General features: G+C 50.9%; 3 protein-coding genes across 7 annotated transcripts; 1 reads left to right on the top strand and 2 right to left on the bottom strand.

Moving 5' to 3' along the window:
* On the top strand, positions 1–9,961 carry Znf646 (zinc finger protein 646). Of its 3 annotated transcripts, none has more exons than XM_032892520.1 (3): positions 1–222; positions 2,439–7,777; positions 9,408–9,961. In XM_032892520.1, the coding sequence occupies exons 2-3, from the start codon at positions 2,521–2,523 to the stop codon at positions 9,506–9,508; spliced, it is 5,358 nt and encodes a 1,785-aa protein (XP_032748411.1). In that variant the 5' UTR covers positions 1–222; positions 2,439–2,520; the 3' UTR covers positions 9,509–9,961. The 3 variants fall into 3 exon arrangements, with proteins under 3 accessions (XP_032748411.1, XP_032748412.1, XP_032748410.1); XM_032892521.1 differs by having other exon boundaries at positions 1–980; XM_032892519.1 differs by having other exon boundaries at positions 1–1,069.
* An 8-nt stretch (positions 9,962–9,969) lies between these two features.
* Positions 9,970–16,199, bottom strand: Prss53 (serine protease 53). 2 transcript variants are annotated; one of them, XR_004386836.1, is made up of 11 exons: positions 15,892–16,199; positions 14,964–15,366; positions 13,835–13,855; positions 13,556–13,718; positions 12,983–13,248; positions 12,715–12,869; positions 12,350–12,569; positions 11,444–11,594; positions 11,122–11,363; positions 10,486–11,035; positions 9,970–10,244 (listed from the first exon to the last, which is right to left on the bottom strand). XR_004386836.1 is itself a non-coding variant. In XM_032892526.1 (11 exons), exons 1-11 carry the CDS (start codon positions 15,019–15,021, stop codon positions 10,225–10,227), a joined length of 1,659 nt encoding a protein of 552 aa, XP_032748417.1. In that variant the 5' UTR covers positions 15,022–15,027; the 3' UTR covers positions 9,970–10,224. The 2 variants fall into 2 exon arrangements, 1 of the variants encoding a protein (XP_032748417.1); XM_032892526.1 differs by lacking the exon at positions 15,892–16,199 and having other exon boundaries at positions 10,486–10,702; positions 10,890–11,035; positions 14,964–15,027.
* A 985-nt stretch (positions 16,200–17,184) lies between these two features.
* Vkorc1 (vitamin K epoxide reductase complex subunit 1) lies at positions 17,185–19,615 on the bottom strand. Of its 2 annotated transcripts, XM_032892517.1 has the most exons (3): positions 19,385–19,615; positions 18,469–18,578; positions 17,185–17,621 (listed from the first exon to the last, which is right to left on the bottom strand). In XM_032892517.1, the coding sequence occupies exons 1-3, from the start codon at positions 19,555–19,557 to the stop codon at positions 17,419–17,421; spliced, it is 486 nt and encodes a 161-aa protein (XP_032748408.1). In that variant the 5' UTR covers positions 19,558–19,615; the 3' UTR covers positions 17,185–17,418. The 2 variants fall into 2 exon arrangements, with proteins under 2 accessions (XP_032748408.1, XP_032748409.1); XM_032892518.1 differs by lacking the exon at positions 18,469–18,578.

Here is a 19,615-nt window from a genome sequence, read left to right as displayed (position 1 = left end):
CAGCAGGGGGGAGGGTAGAGGCGGGGCCGGCGGCCAGACAGCGGAAGTGGAAGGCCGCTTTCCTTGCTCAGGAGGAAGGAAAAACTTACGGAAGCAGCCCCGAATCTACAGAAGCAGAGAAGTATCTTGCGAAGGGTTTCTGGGTGCTAAGGGGATGGGACGCCAGGCCGATTGACGGTGTACACCCGCCAAGTCGCCGGAAGTGTCTCCAAGAGCTAGGAGGTGGGAAGATACGAGAGGGCACTCAGGCTTTGTAGTCCCTGAATCCGTTTATATTTTACATTTCCTCTAACAGCGAACAGTGAACTTAGGATCCCTCCATGCCTGTCTTGGGAAGAGTCTTTTATGGAACCTCGTGAAAACGGTCACCAAAGTACTGTAGCCAGGGCTGCAGAATATTTATTATTACTGTGTTGACTGAATAAGCACTTGAATGGTTTTAGCAGCTTTGGACGGAAGTGTGGCTTAAATTCATCCGAACGCCGCACTGACCTGCGTGGGCGGAGCCAGAGTTGCTCCCACAGCCGAGCGTGCTAGCTCACGCCGCCTGTGAGCGCCAACCTTCTGGAGGTTGAGGCAGGACGATTGCTCCGAGCTCGAGGCTAGCCTGGGCTGCATAGTTAGATCCAATCTCAAAACAAAAAAACAAGCAGAATTGGGCCCACCCGGAACCTAGCGCCGGAAGCGTGTCCGCGTGGAAATACGGCTCGGAGGAGGGACAGGAAGTGTTCCTAGGCGGAAGTTTCGGGGGGAAGCATTAGCATCTAGGACACTTCCTGGTTCCTGGTAACAATAGGAAGTGTCCGCGGAACTGGGCTAGACTCTTGGCTCATACCAGCTGTGCCCTATTCCCCCTGCCTCCTCCTTTCTCCCGCTCTTTCCCTCATCTACCACTCCCGGGAACCCTGCCTGAGTGTGCGTGTGTATGAGCTCGAGAACCCTCGCACCAGCTCCACTTAGGGCTCGCGGCTGCAGTTAGGGTAAGGGTCCCAGTGCGCAGGCGCGCTCCCGTTCACGACCTCCAACGGACGCGCCAGCGGCGGGAACCAGAAGGCACTCCTGGTGCGAGGTAGGGATCTAGAGAAGAAATTGGCAGAAAAGACTAATGACTCCAGAGAAATATGATGGTGGTTGAGTAACAAAAGGGGACTCGAGTGAAGAAGTTTTGAGAAGTGAAAATTTCGGAAATAGGCTCAACTGGTGAGATTAGAAATAGTTGTGTTAGGGTCCCAGGAGACTGTAGTCAGCCTCGGAGAAAGGCAAGATGATGTGGCAGAAATGAGTAGCTGCTACTGGGGAAGCAAGGGTTTTGGAATGAAAGTTGCCTGTTGAAGTGAGTTTATGTAAAACGCGAGGTAACACGGCCTTGAATTTAGTGGCATAAATATACTAACAAATTTATCCGTGGTGTCGCATGACTAATCCTAGCACCGGGGAAGCTAGGGCTACATAGTGAGACCCTGTCTCAAATGCCACCTCCTGCCCCCCCCAAATACACTTGTGTAGCAGCAGTGCTTGGCACATGGTACTACTGTTCAGCATGAGTCGTTATCATAGTTTAGAGAGGAAGTAGAGGAGAAAATGGAAAGTGTTGGGAGACAGCAAATTATGGTAGGCAGGGGATAGAAAAGGCAGAGGATAGAATGAAATTTCAACCTGAAATGGGATGGGATTAAATGTATTTAAAGGAAGTAAACCATACGCCTAACGGTTAGGAAAACAGTGCGATGCTGAAAAGAGTGAAGCAAGGTCCGTCCCTAAAAGGGCCTCTACCTTCTACGAAGGGTAGGTGACCACTGAAGAAAGCAGCAGGTCTGCCAGTGTTTTCAGACTGAAGACTGAGGAAAGAAGGGTTGCACTTCTGTTATTGTAAGGCCTGGCCAACTGTGGCTCTGCCTTCAGTCTCAACTCTCAAGAGTCTGAGGTAGGAAAATCCATGAGTTTGAAGCCAACTTGGGCTACTCAGGGAATTTCAGAGCAGCTTGAGCTTCACAGTGAGCTCAGGCCGTATCTAAAAAACAAAACAACAAAACCAGAAATAGTTCTGGTTCATTGTTTTTTTTTTTTTTTTTTAAAAAAAGAAAAGAAAAGAAAAACCCGCACAGATTTTTGTTAGGTTGTTCCAGAATGATAGAGTGCAGAAGTTGAAGAACAGTAAGATCAACTGTGTATCATATAAAAGGCAAAATCAGGTCTGTCTAGAATCTAGACTCTAGATTTTAGTTTTCTTATTTCTCTCTGGCTCTAGAGATGACTGAAGCCTAGGGGAATGTTTCTAGAAGTTTGTGCATAGTGAAGCCTTCTGAATGTACCTCCAAGCGTAATAGAGAGCAGGTTCCTTGGCGTGGATGGTTGGGGACCCTCTTTGTGACATGCTCATATAGCCAAGAACAAAACTGATTCAATCCTTCCTTTTGACCACTGCCCCCTCTTTCTAGGCCTTGGCCCTTCTGCAGAGAGAATGCTGCTGCCACCTGTCTGTCCCTCCTGAGCCTCCAGGGTTTTCTACCACTTTGCCCCATGGAGGACATGCCTCTCTCATTCAGTTGCTCTGACTGTCAGCGCCATTTTCCTAACCTCCCAGAACTGTCACGGCATCGGGAACTGCTCCATTCATCTGCTAACCAGGACAGGGAGGAAACTGATGGCATTCCTCACCCCTATCGTAGTCACTCAAGGAGCTTGGCCAACCACCAGCGGAACCATGAGACTGGTCTTTTCCCCTGTACCACCTGTGGCAAGGATTTTTCTAATCCCTTGGCCCTCCAGAGCCATATGAGGACACATGCTCCTGAGAGCCACCAAAGGCATGGGCCCCCACATGCCAAGAAAACCACTCCACGCCTTCAGAGTGAGACCATGTCTACTGACTCCTGGGGTCAGAGGCTTGGTTCTGGGGAAGGCTGGGAAAATCAGACGAAGCACGCACAAGAGACATGTGAGTGGGAATCTGGAGCTGATCCCAGGGCAGCATCAGGGACTTGGGAAGATCCACCTACCAAACAAAGAGAAGGCTTAGAAATTCAGCCAGATTCTAAAGGAAGTACAGGGGACTGGGTAGCCACCACCACTTCTGATGGCGCACCACCGCTCCCCACTGCAGCGAGCAGCCTCCTTAGCAATTTGGAACAGTATTTGGCTGAATCAGTAGTGGACTTCACAGAGGCCCAGGAGTCCAATGAGCCTCTGCCTGCTGAGGGGGAGCGAAGGTACAAATGTGACCAGTGTGGAAAGACCTATAAACATGCTGGGAGCCTCACCAACCACCGCCAGAGCCACACTCTGGGTATCTACCCTTGTGCCATCTGTTTCAAGGAGTTCTCTAACCTCATGGCCCTGAAGAATCACTCGAGACTGCATGCCCAGTACCGGCCTTACCACTGTCCTCACTGCCCGCGTGCCTTTCGGCTCCCTCGGGATCTGCTGGAACATCAACAGTCCCATGAGGGGGTAAAGGAGGAACAACCATGGGAAGACAAAGAGATGCCTACCACAAATGGACATGCAGATGAGAGGAACTGGGGTCAGCCATCTAAAACAGAGATGATGAATGGTTCTGGGGAGCTCAGCTCTTCTGGACAGCTAGAAGATGGTAGCTCAGAGGAGTATCGACCTTTCTGTTGTGGGGACTGTGGCCGTACCTACCGTCATGCAGGTAGTCTCATCAACCATCGAAAGAGCCACCAAACAGGTATCTACCCCTGTTCCATTTGTTCCAAGCAGCTATTCAATGCAGCTGCTCTGAAAAACCATATTCGTGCTCATCATAGACCCCGGCAAGGAACTGGGGAAGATGGTCAGTCATCAGTGTCCTCAACTGCTCTTGTATCAGGTGAGAATGCTCCAAAAGAGGAAGAGGTCCCCTCTGCCAGCCTGGACCATCGTCCCTATAAGTGTGACGAGTGTGGTCGGGCTTACCGCCACAGGGGGAGCCTGGTGAACCACCGCCACAGTCACCGGACAGGGGAGTACCAGTGCTCACTCTGTCCTCGAAAATACCCCAACCTTATGGCTCTGCGTAACCATGTGCGGGTTCATTGCAAGGCAACACGCCGAAGTACAGATCCAGGGACTGATGGTTCACCCAGCCCTGTCAAGAAAGAACAACCTGATCCAATGGGAATAGAAGCACCATTCCACACAGATGAGGAACATATATGCAAACGTGAAGAAGAGCCTGTCAGTAACCTCCCAACAGCAGATAGGACAGTGCCCCTGGTGTGTAGTATTTGTGGGATGTTGTTTGAAGATCTCAAGAGTCTTGAACATCATGGCATGACCCACAGGGAAGGAGAAAAAAGCAGGACAGACAGCACATTGTCACCAACTAGAACATTTGCTTGCCAAGATTGTGGCAAGAGCTATCGCCATTCAGGCAGCCTTATCAACCACAGGCAGACCCACCAGACAGGAGACTTCAGTTGTGGGACCTGTACCAAGCATTTCCATACCATGGCTGCTATGAAAAGCCATTTACGACGTCATAATCGACAGTGGAATAGAAGGCATCAGAAACAAGATAGTAGTACAGGTGAAGAAGAAGCCAAACTCCCACCTGTGGGTACTTGGACCCTGAAGGTGGAAAAGGATGAGGACCCAGATTCTTCCCAAGATCCTTTGGGAGAAAGTCCTTGTAAGACTGAAGACAACCTGGAAGGGGATGGGGACTGTTTGCAGGTTGGATCTAAAGGCAATGAATGTGTGCTTAAAAAGGAGGAAGCCCATTTTCTGGGTGATAAAGAGGGCATAGGCACCGAGGAAGGACTAGAAAAGAAAGAGGCCTGTTTCCTTGACGACTTAGACATCCCAGGTGATGAGAGCAGTGAAACTGGCTTCTGTGGTAGCCTTTCTGGGGTTGAAAGTGACCAAAAGAAGAGCATTTGCCAGTCTGACGCCTACTCTGCTGACACTAACACTGTCTGGAAGTCCGAAGCCACTCACACATGTTCTGACTGTGGGGATTCTTTCCCCCATGCTACTGACCTGTCGAGCCATAGGTCCTGCCACCCTCCAGGCATCTATCAGTGCTCTCTCTGTCCAAAGGAATTTGATTCTCTGCCTGCCCTTCGCAGTCACTTCCAGAACCATAGGCCAGGGGAGGTAGCCTCAGCACAGCCCTTCCTCTGCTGCCTGTGCGGTATGATCTTTCCTGGGAGGACTGGCTACAGGCGTCACCTGCGCCAGGCTCATGGCGCCTCTGGCGTAAGTGAGGGCTCGGAAGAAGAGGAGGAAGGCACAGCAGAAACAGCCTCTACCCACAGTCCTCCCCTGCAGCTCTCAGAAGCAGAGCTGCTGAATCAGCTGCAGCGTGAGGTGGAAGCTCTAGATGGAGCAGGCTATGGACATATTTGTGGCTGCTGTGGTCAGACCTATGATGACCTGGGGAGCCTGGAGCGTCACCACCGAAGTCAAAGTTCCAGCAATAGGGCAGAGACTGTGCCTAGCCATTTGGAAGGATCAGGTGATGCAACAGAAATGGTTGCAGATCATGGCTTTGAGGGCACAGTGACCTCTGTCTTGGAAGAAGGTGGGGACATAAAGTCCGAAGAGGGAGTAGGTGGCACAGTTGCAGACAGCCTTTGCATGAAGGCCGGTGAAAGCTTTCTAGAGTCCCACCCCCGCCCTTTCCAATGTAACCAGTGTGGCAAGACCTATCGCCATGGAGGCAGCCTGGTGAACCACCGAAAAATCCACCAGACAGGTGATTTCATCTGTCCTGTCTGTTCCCGCTGCTACCCCAACCTGGCTGCCTACCGGAATCATCTGCGGAACCACCCTCGCTGCAAAGGCTCAGAGCCCCAAATGGGGCCCATCTCAGAGGCAGGAGGCCGCAGTGAACCCCAGAATGCTGCAGAGGCAGGGCAGGAGCAGGCTGTCGTAGGGCAGCTCCAGGAAGAACTTAAAGTGGAGCCCTTGGAGGAGTTGGCAGGTGTCAAAGAAGAAGTGTGGGAGGAGACCACTGTAAAGGAGGAGGAACTGGAGCAGGGGTTAGAGACAGGCGGTCAGACTGAGGTTACCTCTGAGCGGCCCTTTAGCTGTGAAGTATGTGGCCGCACCTACAAGCATGCTGGCAGCCTTATCAATCACCGGCAGAGCCACCAGACTGGCCACTTTGGCTGCCAGGCCTGCTCCAAGGGCTTCTCAAACCTCATGTCACTCAAGAACCACCGGCGCATCCATGCAGACCCTCGACATTTCTGCTGCAGTGAATGTGGGAAAGCCTTTCGCCTGCGGAAGCAGCTGGCCAACCACCAGCGGGTCCATGCTGAGCGACGTAAAAGTAGGGGCACCCAGAAACTGATTCGTGAGGATCGGCCTTTCAGGTGTGGGGAGTGTGGCCGGACTTACCGACATGCTGGCAGCCTCCTGAACCACCAATGCAACCATGAGACAGGCCGTTACAGCTGCCCTTTCTGTTTTAAGACCTATTCCAACCGCAAAGCCCTGAAAGACCATCAGAGGCTGCATTCTGATAGTCAACGGCGGCGACAGTCAGGATGGCCCCAGAAGGCAGCAGCTATACATTGTGCTCTTTGTGGCTGTGGCTTTTCTGGCCAGGGATCTCTAGAGCAACATCTACGGGAACATGAGGAGAGCAAACTAGAGCTGACCAGTAGCCAGGGAGGCCAACATGGTACAGAAGACAGTAAGGAGGACCTTGATGACTGGGGGCTGGAGGGCAGGTCAGATGATATTGAGTCAGTACTAGAGCATGAAGTCAAGCCTGGGGAGCACAGTCCCGGTAGACCAGAATGTTCAGAAGTCACAGAATCTACACAGGAGATAGGGAAGGTAGATGGCTGTCAAGGAGACAGGGGACAAATGAATCACAATGGTGCCTGGGTTCTTCAGGATCAGTTAACCAAGCCAGAAGGCAAGTTGGAAGACACTGTTTCCAGGAATCCTTGTCACCTCTCTGAGAGCCAGTCCAATGGTCCTACTCTAAGAGATACAGATAGCTGGAATGGTGCAGACAGCAGCTCACAACTCCAGCCAGAGAGCCACTGCTGCAGCCAGTGTGGCAAGACCTACTGCCAACCTGATGGCCTCTTGAACGCCAGCATTAACAGAAAAGACTGTCACAGTTGTTTACTCTGTTCCAAAGAGTTCTTAAATCCTGTGACCACTAAGAACCACAACCACGTTGCTGCCCAAAGCTTTGCCTGTTGTACCTGTAGCAGAGTGTTTGAGGCCCACAGTGAACTAGCCACACACATGAAGACTCATGCTGTTGAGCACAGTCAGGGGGCAAGTCAGATGGAGGAAACCAGAGACCCACAAGCGGGGATGCTAGAGGTGGATCTTCCTGGTCCAGGGAAAAATCAGGAGGCCCCATCAGGACTTCCTAGAGACCCAGGAGAGAATGGGGAGCCAGCTAATAGAGGACAAGGAATAAATTTCACAGCAGCTGAAGACAAGGAACGTCCCTTTTGCTGTGCTCAGTGTGGGCGTTCTTACCGCCATGCTGGTAGCCTGCTGAATCACCAGAAGGCCCATACCATTGGACTCTACCCCTGTTCCCTGTGTCCCAAACTTCTGCCCAACCTGCTGTCTCTGAAGAACCACAGCAGGACCCACACGGACCCCAAGCGCTACAGCTGCAACATCTGTGGGAAGGCTTTCCGAACCGCTGCCCGGCTTCAGGGCCATGGACGGGTCCACGCACCCCAGGAGGGACCATTCACCTGTTCTCATTGTCCTCGCCACTTCCGCCACCGAATCAGCTTCCTGCGACACCAGCAGCAGCACCAGGAAGAGTGGACAGTGTCTAGCTCAGGTATGTGGGGTGAGCTGGGCAAAAGATTAAGGATCCAGAAAGAGGGGCACAGAGGAGAGAAAGCATGACCCAGAGGTGAGGGGAGCAAGCAGAGAAGAGGATCAAGTGGAGTCTAAGTGGTAGGAGGCATGGACAGGGACTAATCTAATTTGAAAAGGCTGGCTGCCTTTGAGCCACTGAGGTATGAATCCTGCCTGAGTCAGGAAGATGGACGCTGTGGTTGGTTGGGCAGTGGTGTGGACTCTTATATAGCCAAAGAGGAATGGCTTTTTCCTTTCAGTAAGCAGAGTTATCTGGGTCCTACTGCTTCTGAGAATCCTGATTTAGTCAGTAATGATGTCCCGGGCAAAAGGATGAAACCATGGGCTTTGTTTAGGCTCTGGTCTTTCCTAGAGTTCTTGGCAAGAAGCCAGGGGATAAGAAAGAGAAGGATGGGGGTTGGGGATTTAGCTCAGTGGTAGAGCGCTTGCCTAGGAAGCGCAAGGCCCTGGGTTCGGTTCCCAGCTCCGAAAAAAAGAACCAAAAAAAAAAAAAAGAAAGAGAAGGGTGGAAGATTACAGACTCCTGGGTTGCCATGCAGATAGTTCATGGTCTGCAGGTCTAAGGCGAGGTGGGCTTTCCTGCTCAGTTGGTGACTTCTAACTTGCTATTTTATGGCTTTACTGCTGAAAGTGAGGCTTCTGGTCCTTCCTGTGAGTGTTGCACTACATCTTTGTGTTTGTTCTTTTAATCTTTTTTTTTTTAAAGCCTTATTTATTTATTGTATGTGAGTACACTGTAGCTGTCTTCATGCATGCACACAGGAAGAGGGCATCAGATCTCATTACAGATGGTTGTGAGCCACCATGTGGTTGCTGGGAATTGAACTCAGGACCTCTATAAGAACAGTCAGTCCTCTTAACCACTGAGCCATCATCTCCAGCCCTGTTCTTTTAATCTTAACCTTCTTCTGCTGTAGATCTTACAAGAAGCCAACCAGACTACCCTTTCTGCAGTACCTTCCCCCAACACGCCCCTTTAACTGAAGAACTGACTCATAGATAATTGTTTCTTTGAAGCCAGGCCCAGTTGAGCGGCAGCAGTCATTAGTCCCTATCTCTCATCCTCTATCACAGTGAATCTCCGGGTAAATTATCCACCCAGCCCACTGAAGGGTATGGCGTGGAGGAAGGGGCAGTCTACGTATTCAGCAAGCTGTAAGCTCATATTCCACATCTAGAGAAGAAAATCCATTCCGTCTACAGCCACCAAGGGTGGTGTCCCTGAAGTGGTATGCCTTCGCCCAGAGCTTGACTGGGAGGATAGAATAGTGATGGTTCCTGAGAACTGAAAAAATAGCTTTCTTGTAACTTCAAGTACAATGAGCAAGGGGGCCTGTTAGCCAAAGCGCAATACTAATTGGGAAATTGGGAGTTGTAGGATTTGTGGACTTGGTTTGTTTGGTGAGGGGGACTGGGGATTGCTGGGCATGGTACCTGGGGCCTCACACACAGTAGGGAAACACTTGACTACCTAGCTATTTATTCCCGTCTCTTGAGTGTCTTTGTGCTTGTGTTATGTCGAGAAATAACCTGCAGGGCTGGAGAGGTGGTGTAAGGCCTCCCTCAGTGTCCTCTCCTTCTCTCTGTAGGAGCTTCAGTGGCACCAGCAGCAAGCAGAGGGGACTGCTCTACAGCCTCGCTTCAGGACCCCTCACCCCAGTGGCCTGCAGACCTCAATCTGTCCCTCTGAACTTCAGGTCTCCAGAGAAGAGTTCACTGAAGTTAGGGGTGCAGGCAGGGAGAGGCTTGCTCTCCTCATTTGCTCAGGAGTTGCTTGGGCATCCCCATCTCCTTTTCCCACGAAGAGGACCCTGATCTGGTTTTTTTCTCGAGAAGGGCATGAGGTAGTCTTCATGTCTGTGCCCATGAAAGATGAAGGATCTCCTTCCCAACCCTTTGTCACCATGTTCTTCCGGGGCCAGGCTCTGCCAAAATGCTAGGATAGCCAGATTCTCACCCAGGGAGGTGGATTCAGAGAGTACCACAGGTGGGAAAGTTGCCTGTGGAAGGGGAGCCTTTTACTATAGTTTGTAACTTATTTTCTAAAATCTATTTTGTAACAATTTAAGTTTTAAAAAAGGAAAATTGCTCTCCAACACCCCCCCAAAGGAAAAAAAAAAACAACTTTTTTTTTTTCACAAGAGCTACTGGTGTGATTGTATCTGAGGATTGTATGGGGAATACTGGAGACATCTCTGTTGGAAAGCAGAGCTTGGGGGCGGGGTCGTCGTGTCACACGTGGACAGCATCTCTGGGCAGGCTCATTCCCAGCCAGCCAGCTGTTGGACCTGCCTCAGGGCTGGGAACCATAAGACAGGGAGGGGAAGGGCAGGAGTGTAGAATTGGGTGTTGACGTGGGAGTTGCCTGGCTTTTCTGGCGTCCTGTGAGTAAACTAGAGTCACCAGTCAACAACTGGCTGGTTGGCCTGTGAAGGAGAGGAAGAAAATTAGTTTGGCCCCGTCCCTATACCTTTATTACTTCCTTTGAAGAAGCAGGAACCATCTTGGCCCCTATTGTGCAAGGGAGACCTAAAAACCAAGAAGCTGAGACTCCGGCTTCATAAGTCCATATGGGTCTGACTGTTGCTGTCCTCTACCCAGGCAGCCTAGATGGGTGCATAGGGTCTCCCCTAGATGGGAACCAAGGCTAAAGAAGAGGGAACGTACTTGAGTTGACCAGGCAGCTTCCAGGCTCAGGCTCAGGCTCAGGCTCCTCAGCGAAGTAGACCTGCCAGTCTAGATTGCTGACCCAATCCTCATAGGCAGAAAGTGCTGCAAAAACTGCAGGCTTTGCAGAGCCTTGGCAGGTGTCTCCAAAGCTGTGCAGTCCAACCAGGAACCATGTCCCCCTGATCTCATGTACAAGTGGTGCCCCAGAGAGGCCCTGTTAGAGAGGAGCAGGTTATACTTGGTAACTTCCTGCCACAGATAGAAGGGGTTTGGGGGCCAGCTGACACAGAAGGGTTTAGTTTCAGGTGAGAAGCAGGGCTAGCAGCTAAGCCTGGCAGAGTCTGTTCAGGGTGAGAGGATGCCAGGGGTCTGCTGAGTAAAGATTGGGAACTGGAACTCACCTCACAGTGAGGTGGCTCACCCACAACAGTGGTGCATATCATCCCTGGCAGAATGGGAACACCTGTGCTACCAGAAGCTGCATGTTGTCTGCTACAGGCCATTGGCCCCAGGACTGTCACAGGCACTGTATGGGGGTGGTTGATGCCTGTAGAGAAAAAGAGGAGCCTGGATGCCTCCTCCGTGGCCTCCCACGTTCAATGGACAGCTGCCAGGATCCCCGTCCCTATGTACCTGCTTCTCGGGTCAGCCCGAGAACCCAGCCATGTTCCCCGTCAGGCAGGCGGTGGTCAGCATAGGGCAAGCAGAGGGGCCTGAGGCCAGGGCCCAACGTCACAGGCTGAGCCAGCAGCAGGAAAGCCACATCATGGCCACCTTCTGGGTGGATGTAAGCCCCATGCAGAATGAGTTGCTTCAGGCCCCATTCCTCTGGTCCAGCCCCCAGTCCTACACTCCATTCCTCTAGGGTTTGTCGCCTGTGTTGAGAGGCAGGGTTGACAGCACTGAGTGACAGAGCTAAGACAAGGGACACAAAGGAAAGAGACCTAAGGCTTACCCGATAAAGCAGTGAGCAGCAGTCAGCACCACCACCTCCGATACCAGGGCTCCGCCACAAGCCAGCTTCCCATGGTGCTTCAGCCTGGCATCCCAGGGCCACTGGGAGAGGGCTCCTGCCTGGGGTCCTCCACTACTCAAGGAGCCACATGCTGAAACAGGTGAAGTACATCCTCCAGTTTATTCAGTGGTCACTTACTGCTAGGGCCTGTGCTGAGTGCTTCCGTAAGTTAGCAAATCTTCCTATATCCTTTTTTTTTTTTTTTTTTTTTTTTTTCCGGAGCTGGGGACCCCTATATCCTTTCTAAGTTGACTTTTAGCCTCATTACCAAAGGTAACCAAACTATCGTAGTTTAGCATAGAGCTCTGTAACCCAGACCAGGTAGGCCACTTGGAATTCAAAGCCAATGTACATGCTTTTAATCCTAATGTCTGACAGTATCCATGCTAGTCTTACCTGAAGGGCTCTGCCCACCCCCACCCCCCCTCCACACACACCCCTCACCTGCACTTCTTCAAGCCTGTACCAGCCCTAAAACCCTAGCTTAGTAATGCTGTTCTGAATATCAGAATCCGGCTTCCTTCCCAGGAATGACTTTGCATGCAATTTGCATTGCAGTCATTGCCCTGTCTCACCTCCCTGGATCTCTGCCCTGGAAACTTGGAGTTTCCCCCCTGAAACCAGCCAGATTTCAGGAACATCTGTATACCCAAACCTGTTAAACTCCCTGGCCCCAATGGGGCTGTTTCTTTCCCAGGAGCTAAAAGAGTTGTCTGTTGGCCACGTCTAGGCTCCAAGTCTGAGCTGAAGTTTGTTTCCTTGTCGCTTCCACCTACTGCCCAGGAAGTCTTCCTGGGCTTGGGTATCCCCACACATCCCAGTCCTGATACCCATGCTCATACCTACCTACACAGCTGTTCTCGTCACTCATCTTCACGACTCCTGGGTCCTGCACCAAGAAAGCTGCTCTGTCAACATGGGCCTGCAGCCATGAACTGTGTGCCGCCATGTCTGTCAGCAGCACAGGGGTGTCCTCTTGGGCACAATTTGATGTGAAACTAATGATCCCAACTTGGACCCAGTGTCCATCAGGTTCACGGCACATCACAGGTCCCCCAGAATCTCCCTGGAGCCAGGAAAAAAAGCCAAAAGTAGAGACACCTGAGCCCAATACTGGCCAGATGCCCGCTGGCTGTACCTCTATTAAACTTTGAGGATTGGGCCCTCAGCCCTAGACCAGACCCTCCCTTCCCCTGTATTCCTTATCAAACCTGGCAGGGTCCCTGTACCCCAGGCTGTGCACCCCCACACAACATCCCAGATCTTGCTGGGTTGGCCAGCAGCCTCTGGTGCAACCGATTGTAGAGACAGTTACAGGTGGGGCGGCTGATGAGGCGAAGGCGCAGATTCCGTAGGGTCCTGGAAACTGGCAAAGGAGATAATGTTGAGTCTAGCTCTGACACAGTGGGAGCAGAGGGCTAGCACAGTTAGAACTGATCCTGTTTGTGACTCTAGACTTATGTCTAGGACAGTACTTACCATCACTGGTGTTCTGGTCCCAGCCAGTGGCCCAGCAAGAAGCTCCAAAGGGGAAGTGGTGGGTGGGTTGGGGCAAGCAGAGGGTTGTGTGAACTATGGGGTGGGTAAGCTGGAGCAGAGCCAGGTCTGATCCCTGGCTATAGTGGTTATAGGCCTTGGGCAACTGTAGGGCAGCAACTCCCACCTCCTCAGCCCCCGGGCTCAGCCCCTCCTGCTTGAGAGAACCCAGGACCACGGACCAGGAGCTCAGTTCTGCTGTGCCCATCCTGAAAGGAGAAAGGGCAAGGCCCAAATAGCTGAGTGCCAAGGGAGACAACCTGGAGAAGAGCATAGCTGGGGAAGATGTGCAGAGCACATGGCTTTCCACACAGTTCCCTCCCCTCAGTCTCTACTTACTCCTCTGTAAAGCATCTACCATGCTAAGGTTAAGGTTTAAGGTTAAACTGGTAATGTGTCTGCTACAGGGCATGTTTTCCATAAATGATACTTATTATCTTAGAGGCAAAAAAGTCTTGTGAGGTACAGGGACAAATCTACCCTCAAATTGAGAGACCGAACCAAAGTGTGACTCACTTTTCAAAGCAGTGAGCAGCTGTAAGGACCCAGGTATCTGCCACCAAGGAGCCACTGCAGATGTGTACACCCTGTCGTCTCACACTGGCCTGCCAGGGCCATTCGCCAGGTAACGTGTTGCCTTCCTGAGGCTCTGGAGGGCCAGGGCCACGCTGCCCACATGCTGTAGAGAAGGGCGAGTCACAACTGCAGACACTGTCCTGACCTCAGGACCACACAATACCCTTTCCCCACACGCATACGGGAGTACAGCTCGGGTCCCAAGTCCCCATCACTTACCACGCTGAGCTGCTTGAAGACCTAGGAAGAAAAAACACAAGATGTAGGGGTGCCTAGCCCAGGTTGGGTGGAGGGGATGAGCTGAAGGACAGGTCTTGGGTCCTTATCTATGACTGGCTACCTCACCAGCCCCTCCCAGAATGAAGACATTTATATGAGGCGGAAAAGCAGCTTTTATTGGAGCTCATTCAGAGTACACAGCCATTAATTCTCTCAGCTGTGCTCAGCACTCCTGGGCCCAAGGAGCAAGGCCTGAGGTTTACCTTGGGAGTAGGCCAACCCTCCTCCAGGCTTCTGAACCCCTAACTCCTGCCCTTTCCACTGAGTCAGAGAGGTGGCCTGTGTATGTGAAAAGCATTAGCTTAATTGTCCCTTCAGCTGTGGAAGCCTGAGAAGGTAGATTAGAGGTCTGTGTCATGTCCTAAGTGGGGGAGGCCCCAAGTGAGTCTCACTCCACCCCATCCTAATGAATCAAACTGTCTACCTTTCCAATGGGTCCTGGTCATGCCTACAGCCCATCAGAGCCTCACTCAAACAGGCCTACTGTGTACATCGGAGGCAGGGTTGGTGTGGACAGCCTCTAGGCAGTGAGGCCAGAACATGCCTAAGGTCATTTTGGAAGTAGAGGATAAGAGAGGGGGCAACACACACACACACACACACACACACACACACACACACACACACGGGGGCGGGAGAGCACGCACACGCAACATACACGTTCAGACAGTGATCTCAGATCCTTCCCTTTCTAACCTTGGCATTAGACTGTGGCCTCAAGAACATTAGCTTTTCTGTACTACAGTTTCCTCACCAAGATAGAACAACAGCAGTACTTAAACTCAGAGAGCTACCGTAAAGAATTAAGTGGATTAACAAGTTCTTCCAAAGTGCTGTAATTTGGCCTAGGAAAATCACAGCCATTTTGACAACAGGCTGTGTTACCTCCCCTTAGCACCTCACCCCCAAGAACAACCCCCTCCCCAAAAGACACACACCAAGGGCATCCACAGAGAGACTGTAGCCCCCTCAGGATCCCTTACATACCAAAATACAGGCTACTGGGGCAGATGAAGGCTTAGGAGCCCCCACAGTGCCACTCCCCCTCCCTCACACATGAGTGACTTACCCTCTATCACGATCACAGCTCCCACAATAAGCAGCTCTGGTCCCCAGCTCTGCCTCATGCTGCTCCAGGCCACTCAGTGCTCGGGCTCCCAGGAAGGCCACCTGGGTCTCCCTGGCTCCACCCCTGCTCCGCCCCCAGTTGGTTAAGAGTCAGGTGTTACTTTTCCTAGGCTGGAAGGGAGCCAACATCTCTTAGCTCGGGGGCTGTGGTTGTGTGGCCCTTACCCCTCTCTGGCTCCTGTAACCGGCCAGTTCAAATCTTAAATTCCTCCATTCACTGTACCAGTGACTTTGAACCATGAAGTTGTTTGTGCCTTACCTGAAAAACTTAAATGCTTACGGGCAGCAGGTTCTGGAGAGATGGATCAACAGTTAACTGCATGACCTGGTTTAATTCCCAACACCTATAGGGCAGTTCACACCGTGGCTGTAACTCCAGTTCCAGAGGATCTGACACTGTCTTCTGCCCTCCCAAGGCACCAGTCACATAGAATACATAGACACACATGTAGACAAAACACTCAAACACATAGAGTAATAGCAAAAAATAGAAATTGGCCCCTTTAACTGGACTGGAAGGAATACTGTTTCTTATTACTGTTCTTCTAATTATTTATTCCAGAGAGAGGGCAATTTGTGAGCATTTTCTCCCTCTGCTATGTGGGTTCCAGGGTTAGGAAGCACATGGCCAGGTGCCTTTACCTGGTGAGCCATCTCACCAGGACTATACATAGACACTTGCCACCAAGCCCAACTACCTGGATTTAATTCCTTAGACTGACATGGTAGAGAAAGAATTCTTGCAAACTGAACTCTACACACGCCATGATATCCAGTACATGTGCATGCACATGCTCACACATACCCACACTAACTTTTTAAAAACATGCTTAGGGCCCTGGAGAGATTGCTTACGGTTTCTTCACTACCTGTTCTTTCCAGAGGACCCAGGTCGAGTTCCAAATCCACACAGAAGCTGACAAACATCAGTAACTCCAGTTCCAGAGGATGCAACACTTTTCCATCTTCTGCAGGCACTAGACATATATGTGGTGCAGATACACATGCAGACAAATGCTCATACACTGTAAATCATTTTCTAAATACAGCGGTATACACCTGTAATCCCAGCACCTCGAGGCTGAAGCAGACTTTTTAGTTTAGATTGAGTTACCTAACAAGTTCTAGGCCAGCCTGGACTAAAGCAAGACCCTGTCTCAAAAAAACAAATCAACTAATCTGAAAGCGTCTAGCCAGGCCTGACTTGTAGGTCAGCTACTTCCTGCATGAAAACACCATCTGTGAAGCATTGGCAGACTCCTGTACTCTTCTCCGCTTTCCTGCCTCCTACAGGCCAAGACCAGGAGGGTTTCATAAACTTCTCTCGGTTTGCTTAAGGGGGTGGCTCTCATCCAAACCTCTCCAGCAGGCCATTGCACTCCTTTCTTGAAAACATGTGGATGGAGGTTAGAACACTAAGAGGACATCCTTTTTCACCTTCTAACTCCCAATTTAGGCTAGCTCCACCTTTACCTGACCCTGACACAAAGGCAACTGTGAGCAGAGTTTGGAGAAGACATGATCCAATAGCCCAGATGGACGCAGATTATGACATAGGGGCTAGGGTAATAGTTCGATGGTAGAACACTTTTACCTTGTGGAAAGTCCTGCAATGTGAATTATGGGATGTGTGTTAATCTGAGATCTCCCTGCCGCAACCGTTTCCCAGTACTAAAGGTAGTCTCAGAGCACGTTAGTTTCTCTGTTCCTAAGCTCCCTCACCAATATAGGACAATGGTGGTAATTACCTCATAAATGAACACAGGTTCTTAGATAGTGCTTGGGATGTCAAGTCCTTAGTACACATTAGGAAAGGAAGAAACAGAATCCTGGCCCTGCACAGGGTTAAGACTGGCTAGGATGGAGGGTGAGGCAGTTGCAAGGGTTTGAGCTCTACCATAGTAAGAAGTTCCAACCAAGTTTGCCCTCCAGGTGTGTAGCAGGCCCTCCTACGACAGGGTCTGATCTGTAGGCAGCAGGCGCAAGCTTGTTTCCTGGACGTGGGGGCTGATGTGTCAGGTTTTGCTGACTACACATGCTAGAGATGATGCAGCTCCCCTTCCGGGCAGGCCCTCCATTCTGACTCATCCCAGTTCCAGAGAAGGCAGTAACACGGAAAGACCAACACCCCGAAGGGTCCCTGGCAGACATATGCTTCAGACTTGACCAACATAGAAAAATTTATTGTTCAAAATCCTTCTCTTTGACCAATAGCAGAAAGTAGCCCAATGGGGACAGAACCTAGAGGCACATTTGGTCATTTTTCTGTGTGTGGTTATAGAGGGGTGTTTGAATGAGGGGGATAGGGCCTTTTAGGGACCCACACACGATACACTTGGGCAAGGCTCATGTGCTAAGGCAAAGCAAGTCATATCAGCCTGGCATGAGGTGGGACCTCAGGGCTTTTTGACCTTGTGTTCTGGCACCTTCTGGAAGCTAAGCAACATCAGGCCTGCATTGATGGCATAGGTAGTGATGCAAACAATGCAGAAATCATACAGGACAAAGAACAGGATCCAGGCCAGGTACAGAGAACCAGCGACAGACACCAGGGAACTCAGTATCAGTAGGATAGAGGCCCAACGTCCCCTCAAGCAACCTGTAAAACAAGAGAGGGTCAGTAATGGTATATCTGGAACTCTGTAACGCCTCCCCAATGACAGGCAGCAGGTGCTTCTGGTGAAAGTGCTCTAAGACAGGATCTGATGGGCCTCATCTGTTCAATAATTCTTGGGACCCAGAGTGAATTCTCTTGCTAAACTACGTAAGATGAAACACGAGTTCCTATTGGAGTCCTCTCAAAAGGAAGTTCAAGGTCAACCTGGAATGTCTCCAAAACCAAAACAAAACCCACCAACTGAGTACGGTTGTGTACAGTCCCAGCACTCAAGAAGCAAAGGCAGAAGGATCTCTGCAAGTTCCAGGCCAGACTGATTTTATGTAATGAGTTCTAGGACAACCAGGGTTATGTAGAGAGACCATGTCTCAAAAAGAACAAAACTCACTAGGTGTGGCCCAAAGCTTTAATTCTAGCACTTGGATGGTAGAGGCAGGCAAATTTCTGAGTTCAAGGCCAGCCTGGCTTACACAGTAACTTCCAGAACAGTCACGGTTACACAGAGAAACCCTGTCTTGGGGGAGAGAAAAAAAGGAGAAAGAGAGAGAAGAAAAACCAAAACACAACAATAACAAAACCAAAAACTAAACAAAAAGAAAAAAGAATTGAGTCTTTGCCATAAAACTCAGATTGTGGGAAATTTTGAGGGCCCTTCAAGCCTCTGGCTACCTAAACCTAAAGCAACTTGGATACTCCTGCTAAGTGTTCTCCTTGTGAGGAAATTGCTCAGTAATTAGCAGCTGGCTGTCAACTGTCTGGGTCACCAAGACATGAGGTGGGGCTGGTCTGGATTTCAGAAGACAGGTCATGAGGGGGCAAAGCCACTCACCTAGCAACAGCTGTAAGGTGTAGAACATGCAACCAAATATGCTGTTGGATTGGTTGAGGATGCTGTCAGCTCCTAACACATGCTCCACCAGCCCAAAGCCCCGGCCCCACCTGGTGGAAGTGAAAGAACCAGGTAAGTGCAGTCAGCCTGGTGCCTCCGGAGCTTTTTTTTCTAGAAAAAGTGATTAGCAAGAAGCGCCACCCACCAAGAATCCAAAGGTCAGCGACCTTGTCCCCTACTCTTACTGGCCTGTCATCACAGGCCATCAATAACTTTTCAGGAGTTGGTGCGAGGGCTCAGCAAATAAGTGCCTGCTGCCAAACCTGTCGACTGGATTAAATCTCTGCGACCCATATAGTAGAAGAGAATCAGCTCCCGAAAGTTATTTTGACTTCCACATGTATGTAGTGGCATGAATGTGCCACCTCACAAACAAATAAATATAAGGTTAAATTTTTTTTCCAGCTTGATTTCACTTTACGGTGACCACAACTGGGAAATCTATTTGCTTTGGGCCCACAAAGCTACAGTTCCCTCGCCACCCACTGACATTCGGTTCTCCTACAAAACCAGAGTGAGCACTTTGTCTCTCAGCACGGTCAGCGCTCCACCACCTCTTCCCGCTTTGTGCCATCCCAATCACCCTCAGTCTCTATTCGCTATACTGCCCTGCCTCCGCCAATCTTCCAATCACAGTTATTCACTGGCGTCCTCAGAAAGCGTTCAAATACCATTATCTCTGAGTGGTCCAGCCCGTGTGCACGTCCGATTACCCATCAAAACTCGTGGGGGCAGTCCGCTCTTAAAGTGTCTATTCTGCGGACACTGCGACCCCAGACTCCAAAATCATCTGGCAACCTGGCCGTCAGGTACACTGTTTTTCAAGAGACCCAATGCTTTTCATTTCTGCACGCACCGAGAGGAGAAGACGCGGGAACAGCTGATGGCCGTGCCCACGTCGCAGAGTGCGCGGTAATCCTCATTGCGGGCGCGCGCCGCCTTCACGTGCAGTGCGTACAGTGAGAGGGCTAGGCCAGCGAGGCATAGTGCAAGTCGCAAACGTCCAGGGCTCCTCCAGGTGGTGCCCATGTCGACAGTACAGCCCAGACACAGGAGGGAAGAACCCGCCACGGGGCAGGGCGTGGTC

Source organism: Rattus rattus, chromosome 2 (assembly GCF_011064425.1).
Source record: "Rattus rattus isolate New Zealand chromosome 2, Rrattus_CSIRO_v1, whole genome shotgun sequence".
In the NCBI taxonomy this organism is placed as follows: Eukaryota; Metazoa; Chordata; class Mammalia; order Rodentia; family Muridae; genus Rattus; species Rattus rattus.
The sequence above is the reverse complement of the archived record's forward strand: the minus strand, read 5'-3'. Positions and strand labels throughout refer to the sequence as shown.

Excerpts from the sequence above, each read along its gene's own strand:
- Vkorc1 (XM_032892517.1), bottom strand. The coding sequence starts at position 19,557 with ATGGGCACCACCTGGAGGAGCCCTGGACGTTTGCGACTTGCACTATGC. Across the intron at positions 18,579-19,384 it reads TCCCGCGTCTTCTCCTCTCG|GTGGGGCCGGGGCTTTGGGC; the intron begins GTGCGTGCAGAA and ends CACTTCCACCAG. Across the intron at positions 17,622-18,468 it reads CACCTTACAGCTGTTGCTAG|GTTGCTTGAGGGGACGTTGG; the intron begins GTGAGTGGCTTT and ends CTTGTTTTACAG.
- Znf646 (XM_032892520.1), top strand. The coding sequence starts at position 2,521 with ATGGAGGACATGCCTCTCTCATTCAGTTGCTCTGACTGTCAGCGCCAT. Across the intron at positions 7,778-9,407 it reads GTGGACAGTGTCTAGCTCAG|GAGCTTCAGTGGCACCAGCA; the intron begins GTATGTGGGGTG and ends TTCTCTCTGTAG.
- Prss53 (XM_032892526.1), bottom strand. The coding sequence starts at position 15,021 with ATGAGGCAGAGCTGGGGACCAGAGCTGCTTATTGTGGGAGCTGTGATC. Across the intron at positions 13,856-14,963 it reads AGCTGTGATCGTGATAGAGG|GTCTTCAAGCAGCTCAGCGT; the intron begins GTAAGTCACTCA and ends TTTTCTTCCTAG. Across the intron at positions 11,364-11,443 it reads GCTGCTCACTGCTTTATCGG|GCGACAAACCCTAGAGGAAT; the intron begins GTAAGCCTTAGG and ends CTCTCAACACAG.